General features: G+C 41.9%; 1 protein-coding gene across 1 annotated transcript in view; it reads right to left on the bottom strand.

The window, feature by feature from the left end:
- The window catches only part of LOC109958823 (MKL/myocardin-like protein 1), a 38,072-nt gene that overhangs the window by 15,362 nt on the left and 7,597 nt on the right, over positions 1–15,113 (bottom strand). Inside the window, exon 3 of the mRNA XM_020597749.1 lies at positions 3,861–3,926. Coding sequence (XP_020453405.1) covers positions 3,861–3,926 — 66 coding nt within the window. The remainder of the gene's footprint in view (positions 1–3,860; positions 3,927–15,113) is intronic.

Raw genomic sequence — 15,113 nt, 5'->3', positions numbered from 1 at the left:
GTTGTAAGGCTGCGCTTGTTCCACCGCTGCGGATCGGGGCGCTTTTCTGTAGAATTTCGTCAAACATCTCGGAAAGTGAGGGAGTGTACGCCTCGGGGCGGGGCGGGGCATTTTCGGCGTGTTTTTTTTATTTCGGCCCGAAATAAAAATGGCCTTTTCGGCCCACCCCTAACCATTATATTTCACAAACCACCACATCGTACATCTTATCACATAGCCAATAGGTTAGTGAATGTGATAATATGAACACAATGGCTACAGCTATGCCTAGTAGAGCTAGCTAGCGGGCACGTTGGAGGGCCAGCACATCTCTGGAAAGGTCAGCTACCAGCTACACCACAGGGGGACGATCTGCAGTGGAGAATAAAGCACCTGGTACCAAAAGCGAGTAGTAGTTGAGTTGAGCAGTTACCAGGTGATGGAAAGGGGGCTTAAGTGTCAAGTTTAACCTGTAGTGAAGGTTATCATCATGCCCACTCAGAAATGAGTGACATAACCATTATCGCTAACTGTGCTAATGACCACTCACCAAATGTGTATCTAAGGCATCCTACTTTCCCTCTTACTCATCATTTTGTATTTCATTTAAATATGCTTTACTGAATTTAATAAAGTGAGTTCCACTGCATGTAGGTGAACTGTCGACTCCTTCTCATTCTGCTCTTTCTATTGCTATTACAAACCAATCTTCTTGAAAAGGCTTCACCGTTGCATTAATGTTTAGCTTGGCTAACTTGATAACCACATAAAGGTGAGTAAACTATTCCTTTATGCATTTGTTTTTCTGAGAAGTGTACAGTATATATAACGTGCTAGGTAGGCTGTGTGCTTATTATAGCACCGTGTGAAATCAACACACCATGACCTCAAACAACCAGTAGATAAAGAAGCACACACCCACACATACGACATGACAGGACATAATGACTGGACTCAGCCAATTTTCATTATAAATGATTATTATGGAAAAACAATTCCAAAGTAGGTAAAATGAATTACCAATGGTCACTTAAACAGTGTTGTCATGTAGGGCTCATAGCGACAAGAAATGCCTGTTTTCAAGCATGCAAGAAGCTAAAAGGAAGAAAGACATTTTCATTTTATGACACTATCACACCAGAAACACAAAAAGGGGGTCTAGTCTGTTTTATAAAAGAGACAAAACGGATGTGGTGTTTTGAGTACTGTTCTGACTAGATAGGGGTGAAAAGGAAATAAAGATGAAAAGTCGGTAAGAGTTAACAGATGAGGTGGCATCCTGCTAACAAAGGTGAGCAGAAAAGAGGCAAATTGGAGAAAAGTGAGTAAAAGCAGTGAAGAAGGGAGCTGAATGTAGAGAAAGAGAGTAGCATGTAAGCATGTGGACTGTAAATGAGAGCAAGAACAGGAAAAGAGGGATGGCCTGAAGGACATGGGAAACTCGAATAAAGACTGAAGACAGGTGCAGGAACAGAGGATGAATAAAGAAATATGCAGTATGGGAGGGTAAGATGAGTCAGCAGGGGAGAGTAGTAATAAAGAGGTGCACACTGTTGAGATGCTGTGCTCCAGCGGACAACACTGAGTGTATCATCGCTCCTGCAGCTGCTGCAGTTATGATAAAGGTCACATGGCAGATGAAGGCAGCTAAAATGTCAGCAGCTAATTTTTCTACCACATACTTATTCTGACCTTAACCACTTCACTGATTCTGCATGTTAAGGGTCTGTGTATAGCGAAGTTCCAGCTGTCCTTGGTTACCTGAGTTACCATCTAACAAGCAAAATGTTTGCTACAACTAATGGCCACTATACAAGAGTAACAGTATTGAATTATGGGTGTTTTACTGCAGAGCTGGATGTGTGGGGGTTAGAAATACTGTGCTTTATTGATATTGGAATGCATTAAAATTTAACTTTTAAATGTCAGCCTTTGATTACCTTTAACAACAGACTTGTTGCTGGCACTTCTGTACTTTTTAGCACTAGGTTGGAGCAGATAGCAGATATTTTGGAGCATCCAAACTATGACCAGTAAGAACAACCATCACTCAGTTATAGTACAGTCATTACCTGGTGAAAACAATTTTCAGCCAACACACCCAATACGTTACATCACCCTCATCATATCTGTCTTTGTAGCATCTCCCCGGTCTCCACATCGACTGACTGTTATGTTCAGATCACAAATCCTAAGGTCGAAAGTACTGGAAAATCAACTCACAAGTGATTCCCCATCCACTAATACAAGGTTAACAATGTACAAACAAAGATTAATTCTGGGGTTTGCCAGTCTCTCCCCATGCTATAAAAGATGTGCTATATCCCTTCACCCCAAAACATTGCAGAACATATGACAAACAGATTAAACTGTCACCTAATGAAGCATATGCAAACAAAACATTTCAATTTTTGTCTTAGCCTGTTTCTACCAAGAATTAGAGCAGAACACAAAAGAGACAAGGGCTGTGCTAGCACCAACTCCACTGATCACATTCTTATTATCTTTACGTTTACCTTATTATCTTTCTCTTATTATCAATTACTCGCTTTGTTTAGTGTTACACATCTCTTTTCATTGGTACATATACCGTTGTTTACCAACTATGGAAGAGAAATTCCAATTAATTAATGCCACTGGCAACAGGAGCTGTACGCATTCACAAACTATCCTCTCGATTTTAGGAAGAGGCTCTCTGGTTTTATCGTTCTGAAATAATTACATACTATTTGGAGTTATGAGGGGTGCCTAACTAATCTAGAGGTACCTAGGATTAAACATTAAATGGCTGAAATGAGCAAAATGAGCAGCCATGGGCACTTTAAGTAATAACCAAAATAAATATAAGCAGCACTAAAAAGCTGTACATAAAAACATCAGTATGCCAGTGCAAGGGGAAATCTCTTAATCGGGCAACACAGCAGTTAACGGACGTTTGTGATGGCAGTTGAGGTATGACCTTGATTCACCTCACTTTGACGCCTGAAGCTGCCGTCTGTCAGGGCAAGAAGGCTCCATCTTAACCACAATCCAATCCACTTCACAAACTGGTGCGTAGCACATAAAGACAACCTTGCAGATTCTCACACATAGTGAAACTGACTGAATGAAAAACTTCAGCATGAAGTAAAGCTGGTAAAGGATAGATATACTCAGCTGCTCAGCAGCTATTTATTGGTACAACTAACAACAACGAACGCCGCTTAATAAAGCTTAAATAAACAGTCTGCAATAAATTGTACCTTACTGATGGTTATAATGTTCAGTTTTGTTTGCAGAGGTGTTGATTCAACTGTCAGATCATGTTGCAGGCTGCTGAACTGTACTGCATCACTGAGAGGAGCCTCTAATACAGTAGACAGTTAGTCCTTATTAGCCAAGTGAACCTAGCGATATTATTGTGTTTGGCTGCAGAAACATGTTTCATAGAATGGATCTAACAGACGTTACGAATTATAATCAAAAGCATCTGAAGATTCTGGGTTAGATGATACAATGGGAAATTGCTTCATCACATAAAAAGCAACTTTTGCTAAATTGACCGATTTGCATTAATAAAATACTATAATCATAAATTACATATCCCAGTTCTGGTAATGTTTACTGACAGGCTTATACTGTTTTTCCTATCATCTGTCCATTTTCACACTGATTTATCTTTAAATTAAGAAAACATAACCCTTTGAATGAGTTGTCGTGGTTTACTATAAATATGACCTAAAAGGTGCATCAGCATTAGAACTGTACATAATCCCATAAGAGGACAGCACTGTGAGCAATGCAAGCTTGTCATGGCCTTGTGCAAGTATATGTATAAGCACCTACACGGTTACTTTATCAGAATAAAGACTCTTGTGTAAAATAACTTATTGTGAACTTACGCGGCATGATCCCCTGGTTGACAAGTTCCTCTCTAGTCCTCCTCTGCTGCAGCTTCAGCTGAAGAACTGAACACCGAGGCAAAAGAGGAAGCAGAAACAAAACTTGGTCGGTTGCTGTAGAATATGTATATGAAGATCTTACCATCAGACCAGTTCATCATTCCTCTGTCAGTTCATAGTTGCAGAAAGCCAAAAAAATCAAATAAAAATGCCTATGAACAAAGTGTAGGATCAATAAATACGAGTAATGGTGTAATGTTATGGTACTCTACAGATCCTGTTAGCTGCTAGCGATCAAAACTGGGGTCCTCTGCGAGAAGACGTACAAAGGTTATGTCACACACTATAACAGGAAGGGAAACACACGTGAACAGGCACAGAAACAGATGCAGCAGCAGTTTCCAGTTTCAAGTACACACAGCACACACACACACTTTACCTCTGCCTTCATGATACACAGATAAATGAAAGCTACTGTATATTTTTATGTAATTTCATTCACCCCCGTGTTGATTAGATTAATCAAAATGTGGCCTGTGGAAACACTGAGACAAATGGCTTTTCCACACATCCTGACCGTGTGCTATTAGCTCTATTAGCTCACACCCTAGTACTGCACAGCTGTGGCTAACAGGGTGAAAGGTGTAAACTATATGCTGCAGGCACACACTTAAATTTTTGCATGATAATACTCAGCTACTTCACAGTTACTAATTTCCTCTACATGCACAGTTAAGTGTAACAATATCTAATGTAAGAATGGTTTTACATTTTTCATAGTGTGAACAAAAAAGTAAAGACCCCGTCATTGCTGGGTCATTATGTCTGATCAGGGCTGATGTGAAAGGACAAATCCATAAAGTCAAAATTTACTGCTGTCCCTTTTGGGCTGAGGTGACATTCAAACTGTAACTCATCTTTCTTCAGCACCAGTGTTAACGCGTCTGGAACATATTAACATGCGATTATTTATGGCAAGCCATCAAGTTCAGCGGGCTTGTTAACACGCACGCAAAGTAAGCACATGTTACCACATTAAAAACTGATTTTGCTACCATCTTGCCTAAAATTAAAGCGAGAACTCCACATCTTTCTCATGAACCTGTTTTCTACTGGTCCATGTTTCCAATTGTTTTTCCACCTCTACATAAACAAATATCACCCTTCAAACCAACAACACTGTCGTCTTTTCTGTTGGTTTCTCTAAAATTAAAATTTCTGTCCACTAAAAGTATCTGGCTCTCAGTCAGTTGGTTCTTCTTTGTCACACTCCTTAAACCTCTTTTTCAACAACAGCAGGAAGGTTTCTTATTTACTTCATGCATCTGCCTGCCTTGTTCCTCTTTTTCATACATCTTTACACTGTAAAGTCCAAATTCTTGCTGCTTTTTTATTCATGTTTTTCTACACGGTAGAAAAGATCTGTCTTGGTGTTTGAGCATTTTCTGTCCCTAAGTCTAAGTCATAATGAGAGTGCACTGTTGCTGTGACCTGTGACAAACTGAATCTGCTGTCAGTCCCTCTGTGTGTCCTCCAGTAGCCTGAGATAAAAACCACTGGTATTCCTTTGAGTTCTGTGATGAGGACGTGTCTGACGCAGGACGGTGAAGCTTCTCCCTTTGGCAGGAGGAAAGATTTAACTAGTTCCTGCAGGCAAACATGAGCAGACTAACAAAACAAATGCCAACAAATACTCGTTACAAGCATACAATTATAATCAGGGCTGCACAAATAAACACACACATTTTAATACTTCCATTTACAGCTGAACAGTGTGAACATACATGCACAATCATGAAACATTCCCACACACTATATGCACTCCAACACACACAAAACACTTGTTTTTGAGGCAGATGATTTGTGTCAAGAGATGACAGAAAAGTGATGCAATGTGCTGATACAGACGCTATTCTGGGAAAGTGTGCTCATTGCTCAAATGCCACCACAGAGCAGCAAGTGTACCTTCACTCAGCAACAGCGTATGTAGACTATGAACAATTCTAATAGACCTACAGGACCAAGTCTGTGGAATCTTGGATTGCTTGTGCAGAAGGTAGACAAATTAATGTAAACACCTTAAGAACTCAGAAGTCACAGTTACTACTGCAACTTGTGATTGTCATGCATAAAAGTTTTCAAAGCAACATGAAACTGAGCTTCTTGGGCCAAATCTCTTCCTCTCTAAACAACAAAAACAGAGTTATTTGGTACAACAACAACCTAAAAATCATGTCAAAATATTCCAAACACTCACCGTGGATCATTCCCTAAACCCTCCCTTGAAAAGCGATTGTCTAATCACAGAATGAGACGACAGGCCTGTCAAGCTCTGGGTTTCTCCACATGAAGAAGCAGTGTGCAAGGGGCTGTACTAAGAGGAATATTACTTCCCTCTACAAAACCAAAAATATGAAAGCAGAAGTATAAAGAATGGATTAAACACTGTTAGTGTGTCCAGGCAGCTAGCATGCTACAGTAAGCCAATGTTACCTCCCAGACCAAGGAGCACTTTTCAAGCATTTCTGACATTTTGGGGGGTTACAGCCCCATTCATGATTAGTACATCCAGTGGGTAATACTTCTCCATAATCCTGGATGCTAGTAGTTAGAATATACTGCAGGCACCTGTACATAAATGGCTCTGACCTGCCCCGTTAGATTTGATAAGGCTCCAGAAACTCTAGCCAAACAGTCTCCAAACACACTTTCCACTGTGCATGTTAAAAGTGAAACATACTCATGCGAGTTCACTCTAACAGAGTAGCTTGTGTGGCAAAACGGAATGAAGCCGTGATGGTTTTGGAACTGTAATGTCATATTTATGACAGCTTCCAAGACAACGGAGTTCCAGTAGCTTGCTGCTAAGTATCCGTTGTGTTTATGACTGTTTCCACAACGACAAATTGTATGCAAAGCTTGGTAGTGCGACATATGTTCTTATTGTTGCAATTCCTCCTGCTACCACAGGAGCTCTAGTCAAGGAGATGCCCTATGGGCTGTATGAGTGGGCAGGGACAAACAACCACGAGGGCCGTACAGCAGTAACAGCCTGGGACATGTGGCTTTAGCGCCTGTTGTCCCAGGGTTTACACAGGTAATAATATTCTGCCTTCTGTATCTGTAAAACAGCATCTCACTTCTGTTCCATTTGATCGTTTTTTCCTGCTGGGTCCTCCTCCATTTTCACCTTCTTCCTCTTGTTTGCATCTCTTAATGGCTGATGTTCTTGTTTATTTACCCTCACCTCCTGATGTGATGTCAGTAAAACTGCTTCAAAGAGACTGTAAGCCCATTTCTATCCCCAGGAATGTATCCATTTTTTTCTGAATGCCTTTATTAAAATCACTGAATGCTATACAAGTCACATTTGTTATTATTCTTTACCTGTTACTTTATTGCAATTTTTTGCCAGTGTTCTTATCAAGCTACAACATTTACTGTACTTTGTGCTCTTCTGCCCCAGCCTGTGGTGCTCTCTCCCCTACTCAGTTTTCTATTTGTGTCCATGCTGTAACCTCTTGGAACCCAGACCCTCTGTACAACCTGCTGAGCTAAAAGGTACATTACTGTACATTCTCAGAGACGCACGTAGAAAAAGCAGCTCACTTGATGCACTGAAGAAGGTCAGGGAGAGAATATCTATCACTGTGGATGAATCAGCAGGTCTAATCTAGTCTCAGCTCCTGCTGGTTAAAATTTTTCACTGTGCCAATTTATCTTGTTGACGCACTAACATCAGGAACACACATTACCAGTGCCCTGATCTGAGCGTGGCAGCTGAAGGGACCGAATTGGACCAGGCCTGTTCCAGTCTGGGTCAGTTGGTGTTGACAGTCCTCTGATCAAATCATATAATGTGATATGTAAAGAAACTCCTCAGATCCAGCCACTGCCAGTTGTTCTTATCAAGATTTAACTTTTTTTTTTTTATCTAATTGCCTTATTGTTATTTATCTGTAAAGCACTGAATTGCATTAACCTGTGTGAAATAAAGTTTAATTTGATTAAGCTTATTCCATATTTGCGCCAACTCTGCCAACTCATAACATTACTTGTGTCGCCCTAGGGAGCTACTCCAGTAAATGAACAGTGTTACCCTTCCGCTACGCTGTCCTACACACCACTCCTCCAGGATCTCACCCAGACTCTGTACCACCCCCACCACCACCACGCACACGCATATTATATTCTAGCAGCATTGAGTGTGGTAACTGCTGATGGGTAAAAACAATGCCTGAATCTAGTGGTCCTTGATTTACCGCCAGAACTCCCATCACTACTGAATCATTGCTAAGTGTGTCACCTCAGTTGTCAGGTTAATGCTTCATCCTGACTGTCAAAAAATAACTGTTGGTGGAAATAACCTTTATGTGGATTTTGTCTTTGTAGGTTTCAATGAGTCTTTAGGTAACAAGATCTCCCTAGGCCTAGTGAAAGGACAGAAAATCACATAGTATACACATATAGAACTTGTTAAAAAGCACCCGTTTCAATATAGTGTAACTTGCACATATCCAAACAAAACCACTAGCCATGGAAAGGTTCCAACTATAATGGAGGTTGTAATGGATTTAATGGAAAATGACTCTTGAGGTTGTATTCTTACGGTTTGGATTAATACATGCCAGTACAGTTTAGACATCTCTAGAAGTCTCTTGCACTTTTCAGGCTCTCCTAAATCAGTCTGACCTGCTCGTGGTCTGAGGCCCATGCCATTACAGTCCACAGGTTGCTGAGTTCATGTGCTGTGCCCGGGGCTGGCTGAGCCCCAAATGTAACCCAGCCACTTGTAGAGTATTTGATCCACTTAACACCTGCGCCCAGAAAATAAACCTGGACTCTGAAGAGGGCCTTTACACTAAGAGCGGCTCCTTTTTTAAACCAAGACAAATCTGAAAATACTGTGAATACAGAATTTGACAAGACTGCACTGTGGCTCAAAAAGAACTTCCAATGACATCAATCAAGCCACATATATTTTAAAGACATCCCATGTAAGTGTGCTGTATGCACACTGGAAGCTGGACACTACACACATCCCACCTTGTCTGAGACTCTGACAGGCCTGGCGCTCTAACTCAAACCGTATGGCTCTCTCATCCATGGTGCTGCTGATTGGCTGAGGCTTGAAAAGGCCAGGGTCAACACGGACAGAAGCCAGGTGTTCCAGCATGGCGAGTGCAATCACACTAGGAAATTACTCTGAATGAAACATCCATGAATAAATAACAATGAAGCCAGTGGTTAGCAAGAGCTTAGTCTGGTCGGTGGCTTTATGCAGCTGCTCACCCACAGAACAGAGAAAAGTAATCCTTTCTGACAACAGCAGGGTGCCTGGACACAGGTGTAACAAGTAAAATGAAAAAATATTCTTCACACCAAGGGCTCTGCAAAGGATCTGAAATCAAAGGGCATCAAAACACTTCTCCTTTCCATCAGAAAACGCATTTCCACACAGTTGTTTTGAAAAACTCCTTGATTAGACCGAGTAAACATGTATGAAATGTATCACAGCAATAAAATAAAAAAACAAAAACAATGAAGCAGTCAGAGCTACTGCAAAGCTTCTCAGACCTTCCCACAGATTGACTGACTAAGACGTGTGTGCATGTTCATGTGTGTGTCAAATGTTGTGAATCTATGATCGAGTAGTCTGTCACAGCTGTTGCTGTACTCGTCATTGAGCTGCTGACAGAAACAAACAGGCGCACACACACACACACACACACTGAGCCGAGGCCCCTTCCTCCTCACCAAATTCCTCTCACTTAGCACTTGTGATCTGAGCTCAGTGTGGTGTCAGTGACGTCCACCTGTGAGAGCACCTCTCTGCTGTCGTGCCTTCAGGCCTAAAATAATTACAAACAGTAAAATACCGTACCTGCTGCCACTGCCTTTTCTGTCTGAGTCTTCCCTTTTTGGTGGCTGCCTTTCTGCCCACCTGTCTGATTTTTGTGTTTTCCTCTTACAGCTAACCACGGTTGAAGAACTCAACAGAGGACAACACTGCTGTTCCAAACCTGGGCAGCACCAAAGGTCCACGTTCATTCATTAATCCCTGAGCGGGGTCACGGGTGGGGCTGGAGCCAATCCCGGCCGGCAATCGGGCGAAGGCGGGGTACACCCTGGACAGGTCGCCAATCCATCGCAGGGCTAACACATAGACAAACAACCACACACACGCACATGGACTCCTATGGGCAATTTAGAGACACCAATCAACCTAAGCTGCATGTCTTTGGACTGTGGGAGGAAGCCGGAGTACCCGGAGAGAACCCACGCAAGCACGGGGAGAACATGCAAACTCCACACAGAAAGGTCCCAGGTGGGGCCCGAACCTGGAACCTTCGCACTGTGAGGCAACAGCGCTAACCACTGTGCCACCATGCTGCCCACCAAAGGTCCACGGATCATCTGAAATCTTGACCTTCTGTCAAGCAAACTGCGCCGAGCTTCGTTATGAGTATGAATGTAACCTGTATTAAAAGAAGCAGTTTTATGGATGTGCAGGGAGAGACGCCAACATTTGCCAACCCCTGGACTTGCTTAACCTCTAACAATAATTAGAAAATTATTAAAGCTTTAACACTGATTGAGGTTTTCAGGCAGAGATATTCACCCAGTGATTAACTACCGTGAACCGGCAAAAACAGTTCCCTCTTATATATTATCAATTAAGACAAGACCTATTTCCCCCTAACTGAATATCAATCTGCAGTTATAGGCAGCTACCTCCTTATATTTTCAGATGTTACCTTACTGAGAAACATTTAGGGGCTAATATGCTTTGGCTCTTTGAGGAAGAGTTTAGTTTGGTCTGAAATAACCCATAAAAGCTGTGACGGCAACGTGAGACCACGGTGTTATACACAGTGCTTGGTTCATACTAGTTAACGTCCTAGGATCGGACACCCATCTTATAAAATATAGGTTGGAATAAGTAGGTAATCGACTAAGGAAAACAAAGCATGGAAGCACAGAAGGGATTCCTGGCCTGCTCTCACACGTTAGGGTAATACCCTTAAAGACCTCTATAAGCAAATTGCTGTAGTAGCATTTTTGCCCTTCCGGTTCGCTCACCCCAAAGTCAGCGGGTCCCTGATTAGATTCCTGAAATAAGGTCTGTGGTTAACACAAGACCAATACTTTTTCTTCTAAAGTTTGTTAAAATCCGTTGCAACGTTAGACGAGTTACAAAGGCGAAGGTCTAGAGTCCAACAAGTCAGTGATATGTACCTGCCTGCCTTTATCCCTTTCCTTCAATTTGACTGCCACGTGCTCTCCCCATCTGCATGTCACTTTAAAACAACCTGTTCTCGTCCACTGACACTTTCATTCATCTCCATTATTACGGCTCTGTCTGGGGTAACAAGACGTTAAAGGTGAGAGGGCCCTGTCAGGATGAACAAACCCACTGTGTCGGTTAGCATTACACTGAACTGAACTGAAAATTATTAAGTGCCTCAGAAACAGTGAGCACATGGTAAAGTGTGTGTGTAGTGACTATCACAGACATCACAGTAAAGGACTGTTTGGTGAGCTGATTCACACAAGTAAGAGTGTGCATTTGTGCTACACATGCAAGATGCTGCATCTGTGTGTGCATTCTTGTTATTGAGGGTGTTAATATGCAGGATGTGGCCTCTCCAGGCAAAGGACTCCTCAGTCTGACAAGAGAGGGGAAAACGAACCGTGCCTCTGATCCACCATTACTTCAGATAAGGCCCCACTAAAACGCTGGCAGACTAAATCCTGCTTTATTGCCTGAGTGCCTGCATTTCTTCTCAGCAAGTACATGCAATAACTCTGTGCATGCATCTTTAATTTAACAGTGAGAATAAACCTGTATCTAAAAACATGTTGGCACATTTTTTGTTTGTATAAAATCAGTCACAGTCTCTACAGCGTGTGGCCTCACATCAATCATAAATGCAGAGATAAAAGCCAACAAAGTGCTAAGGGCTCCAAGTGGACTGTAAATCCTGCCTCTCTCTCCCACACAGCTTGGTCTTGTTGTGTTAAAGGAGACATATCTGTTTAATAAACAGATCTTAGAGCAGTGGATTAGAGAGGTGGTGCTCTCTCCGTCAATAAAGCTTTGGATTAGCTCACTATGGCAGGTTCACTGCAAAAATGAAAAATCTACAAGTGGATGTTATGTTAACTTAAAGATCTCCTCCAGACGTGTTCAACGATGTAAAAATACCCTGCCTGAATAATTATTAGTGTCCGTTTGGGTTTTTCAGTTCAAGCGCCACGTTAGACCTTCTTAAGAAAACATCTATGCAGCATTAAAAGCAAATCCTGAATCTAAGAATAACTACCGGACATACAATAAGATGTGTGTCTAAGGCAATATGAGAGGTAATGATGAGGGTAGAGGGCAAAAGAGGTCACAGCCAAAAGCAGCTGCAGTAAACTGATGTGTCAGCATGTGTGTTCATTAAAACCCTGACTCAATACCACAGAGAGGGCCCCAACAACCCTCTGCAAAAATAACACCGGAAATTAAAGAACGGCTCTGAGGCTACAGCACACAAAGGAGTAGTTTTCCCAGACCTTAAGATAATGCTACCGCATCTGTGAAAGCATTATGTTGTAATAAGGTTTTAAAGGTTTCAAGGGAGGAGGGGTCATGAAAAGCTGCATCATAAGGTTCATTACAAGGTTTCAGTTTCACCTGCTTAAGGGGTGAAATATTAAAATGAGCTCTTGCATATTTTAATATTAGTAACCAACCTCTGACTACAAACTATTTTCACACACTCATTTATTGATCATAACATCCACCTCACCTCCAGTTTCATCATGCTCTTCCTAAAACAAGAGATAGCTATACACATGCGTCAGATTTTCTCCAGCCCTAACTCCTCCTCCCCATGGCGGCACTCTTATGCATGTTATTATGATGCGCTATCTAGTAAACACTTCTGTTTTACTTATTTCTGCCTTCCACATAAAGCCTCCACTAGCTGTCAGAGAACATTGGTGTACTTTGTAATCTAGACGTGGGGCCACAGCTAAAGGAGCTGTTCACTGTGTCGACCCACTCAATAGCCATCAGGCTCAAATCTGTCTTTTCCTTTTTTGCCAAAAGACCTTTAATTTATCCCAGTCTGAAAATGTAGTTATTAACTCTCGATTCACATGTCAAAGTGAAGTCTGCATGAAGAACAAAACAGAGAACTGGACATTACTCAGAGAGTGCAGACCTCCGCCAAGAGGCAATTCACTTTCCCCATAATGCCATATAAGCAATATTCCCATGATAGTTTGACCCTCATCATACGATTGCCTGACCATGAAAACCTACTGCTGGCATTTGGAACAACGTTGATATTAGTTTGAAAGCTATTCGAGAAAAACAACAGACATGACAGATGCTCACTCGTTGGTTTAGGGGTAAAACGGTGAAGACGTCACATTTCTGCACGTTTGTGTTGTGCTTGTTCAACAGCTGGGTGATAAACTGCTCATACGGCCTGTTACTGGCCGACTGATTGTTCGTATCCTCTGCTCAGCTTCCAGTGTGTGAGGGGAGTGCAGCCCCTCCCTCCTCTAAACAGAGACCCACACAGCACAAACAGTGAAAAACCAACTAGGTTGGTCTGCGTCAACCAGTGAGGTAACAGTAAAAAGCACACGATGTATCATTCGTTAGGTTACGACAATGGACATGCAGCTATGATGTGCAGCTGGAACACCAGCGTCCTCGTCAACAAACTGTGCTCTGAACAAGATGTAGCTGCCTGCTAATAGAGTTAGCTTGGTCAGATAACAAGCACTCACATCTCAAAACAAACTCTAAATTGGCATTACTTAGATAAACTGACCACACTCTCAATCTATGTGGTTACTTTGCCACCTGAAAAAAAAAAAAAATCACAACTTATTAATGCAGCTGGGTGGTAAACATGTACTAAGGGGAGATAAATAAATTAAGTAGTTTTCCACTTATGGTGGGGGGTCCCCTGGGGGTTCTTGAGGCTCAAGTTTTCCTGAAATGTTCATAGTTTTCCTGTTGATGTAACTGTTTAGTTTTGTTGTTGTAATGTGGGGGTAACTTAAAGTGGGCTGCTAGAGTCTAATGTCACCTTGGCCACTAGATGGCAGTACTGAATAAGCTGTTTACACTCTGCCAAAACTTGGCCGAGTGTATTGTGGTCTCTTCCTTCTTTATGTGTGGACTGAGCTCAAGAACAGCCGAGTGCAGTGACTGTTTTAACCTCTGTATGTCAATATGTAACTCAATATGCCCGAATCTTGTTGGATTCTCTTGTATTAATAGAAGTCAGTATCCTGACAAGATGGTGCATTATAGATGCCGATGGCGGCAGTGTGTCCAATATAGAGATGAGCTTTTGGCAGGATGTAAGTTACTTTAAGTATGTGAATGTGGCATTTTATGGATTTTTGGTGACTATTTGATTATTTGGTGTTTACAGATTATTTTATTTTGTTTGTGTGTGCATCCAGAGCCCACTGCCGTATTTTGTTACTTATTTTTGTTACTCCTTATTTTTGTTAACCCATATTTTGTAGCCCCATATTTTGTTATTTTGTGTAAATAAACTGTGACCCGCTGGACATCAAAGCTGCAAGGACCCCAATAATTGTGTCCCATGTGGCAACCACTTTACCCAGGCTACATTAAAATGGCATAACACCAGTCCTAGAAATGAAAACAAGGCTGGCTCAAAATCTCTGCCATCAGGCTCTCGGCCAGCTGTCTCTGCACAGAGTAGATCTTTCCCCAGCTGGAGGTGCTCAGCAGCACAGCTGTGCATTTTGGCCACAAGGGGGGCTCCCAGACAGTCTGCAGCCTTTCCAGCATTCACAACAGTGAATAATTTTTTTAAAATTCCTGTATCCAAATTATATTATTATTATATAAATCAGCCCCAAAATCAGCACCCTACCCCAAAAAAAAAAAAAAATTCAAAATCTGTTCATTATTATTATAATTGTGAGTTATGCAAAAACAAAACAAACCAACAAATGCAGGCAGAAACATAACCCCCGTCCTTGGCTGAGATAACAATGGACCGTATTTTGCCAGCTCCAAAACGTGCACTAAAGGTCCATCAAACTTCTGTAGTGGGTTTTGCGGTCTTAACATTTAAAGGGCACATTTAAAAATGTGTACTTGCTCCACTGACTTGGCCACACTCTCTACAGGCACAAAAAAAAAAGAAAACCCAAACACTCCGGCCACCATAGTCCACCCCCCCCCCACTCTCCCCCCCCGGA

This window comes from Monopterus albus, unplaced genomic scaffold (genome assembly GCF_001952655.1).
Source record: "Monopterus albus unplaced genomic scaffold, M_albus_1.0 scaffold35.1, whole genome shotgun sequence".
NCBI lineage: Eukaryota > Metazoa > Chordata > Actinopteri > Synbranchiformes > Synbranchidae > Monopterus > Monopterus albus.
This window is presented reverse-complemented; position numbering and strand designations above follow the sequence as displayed.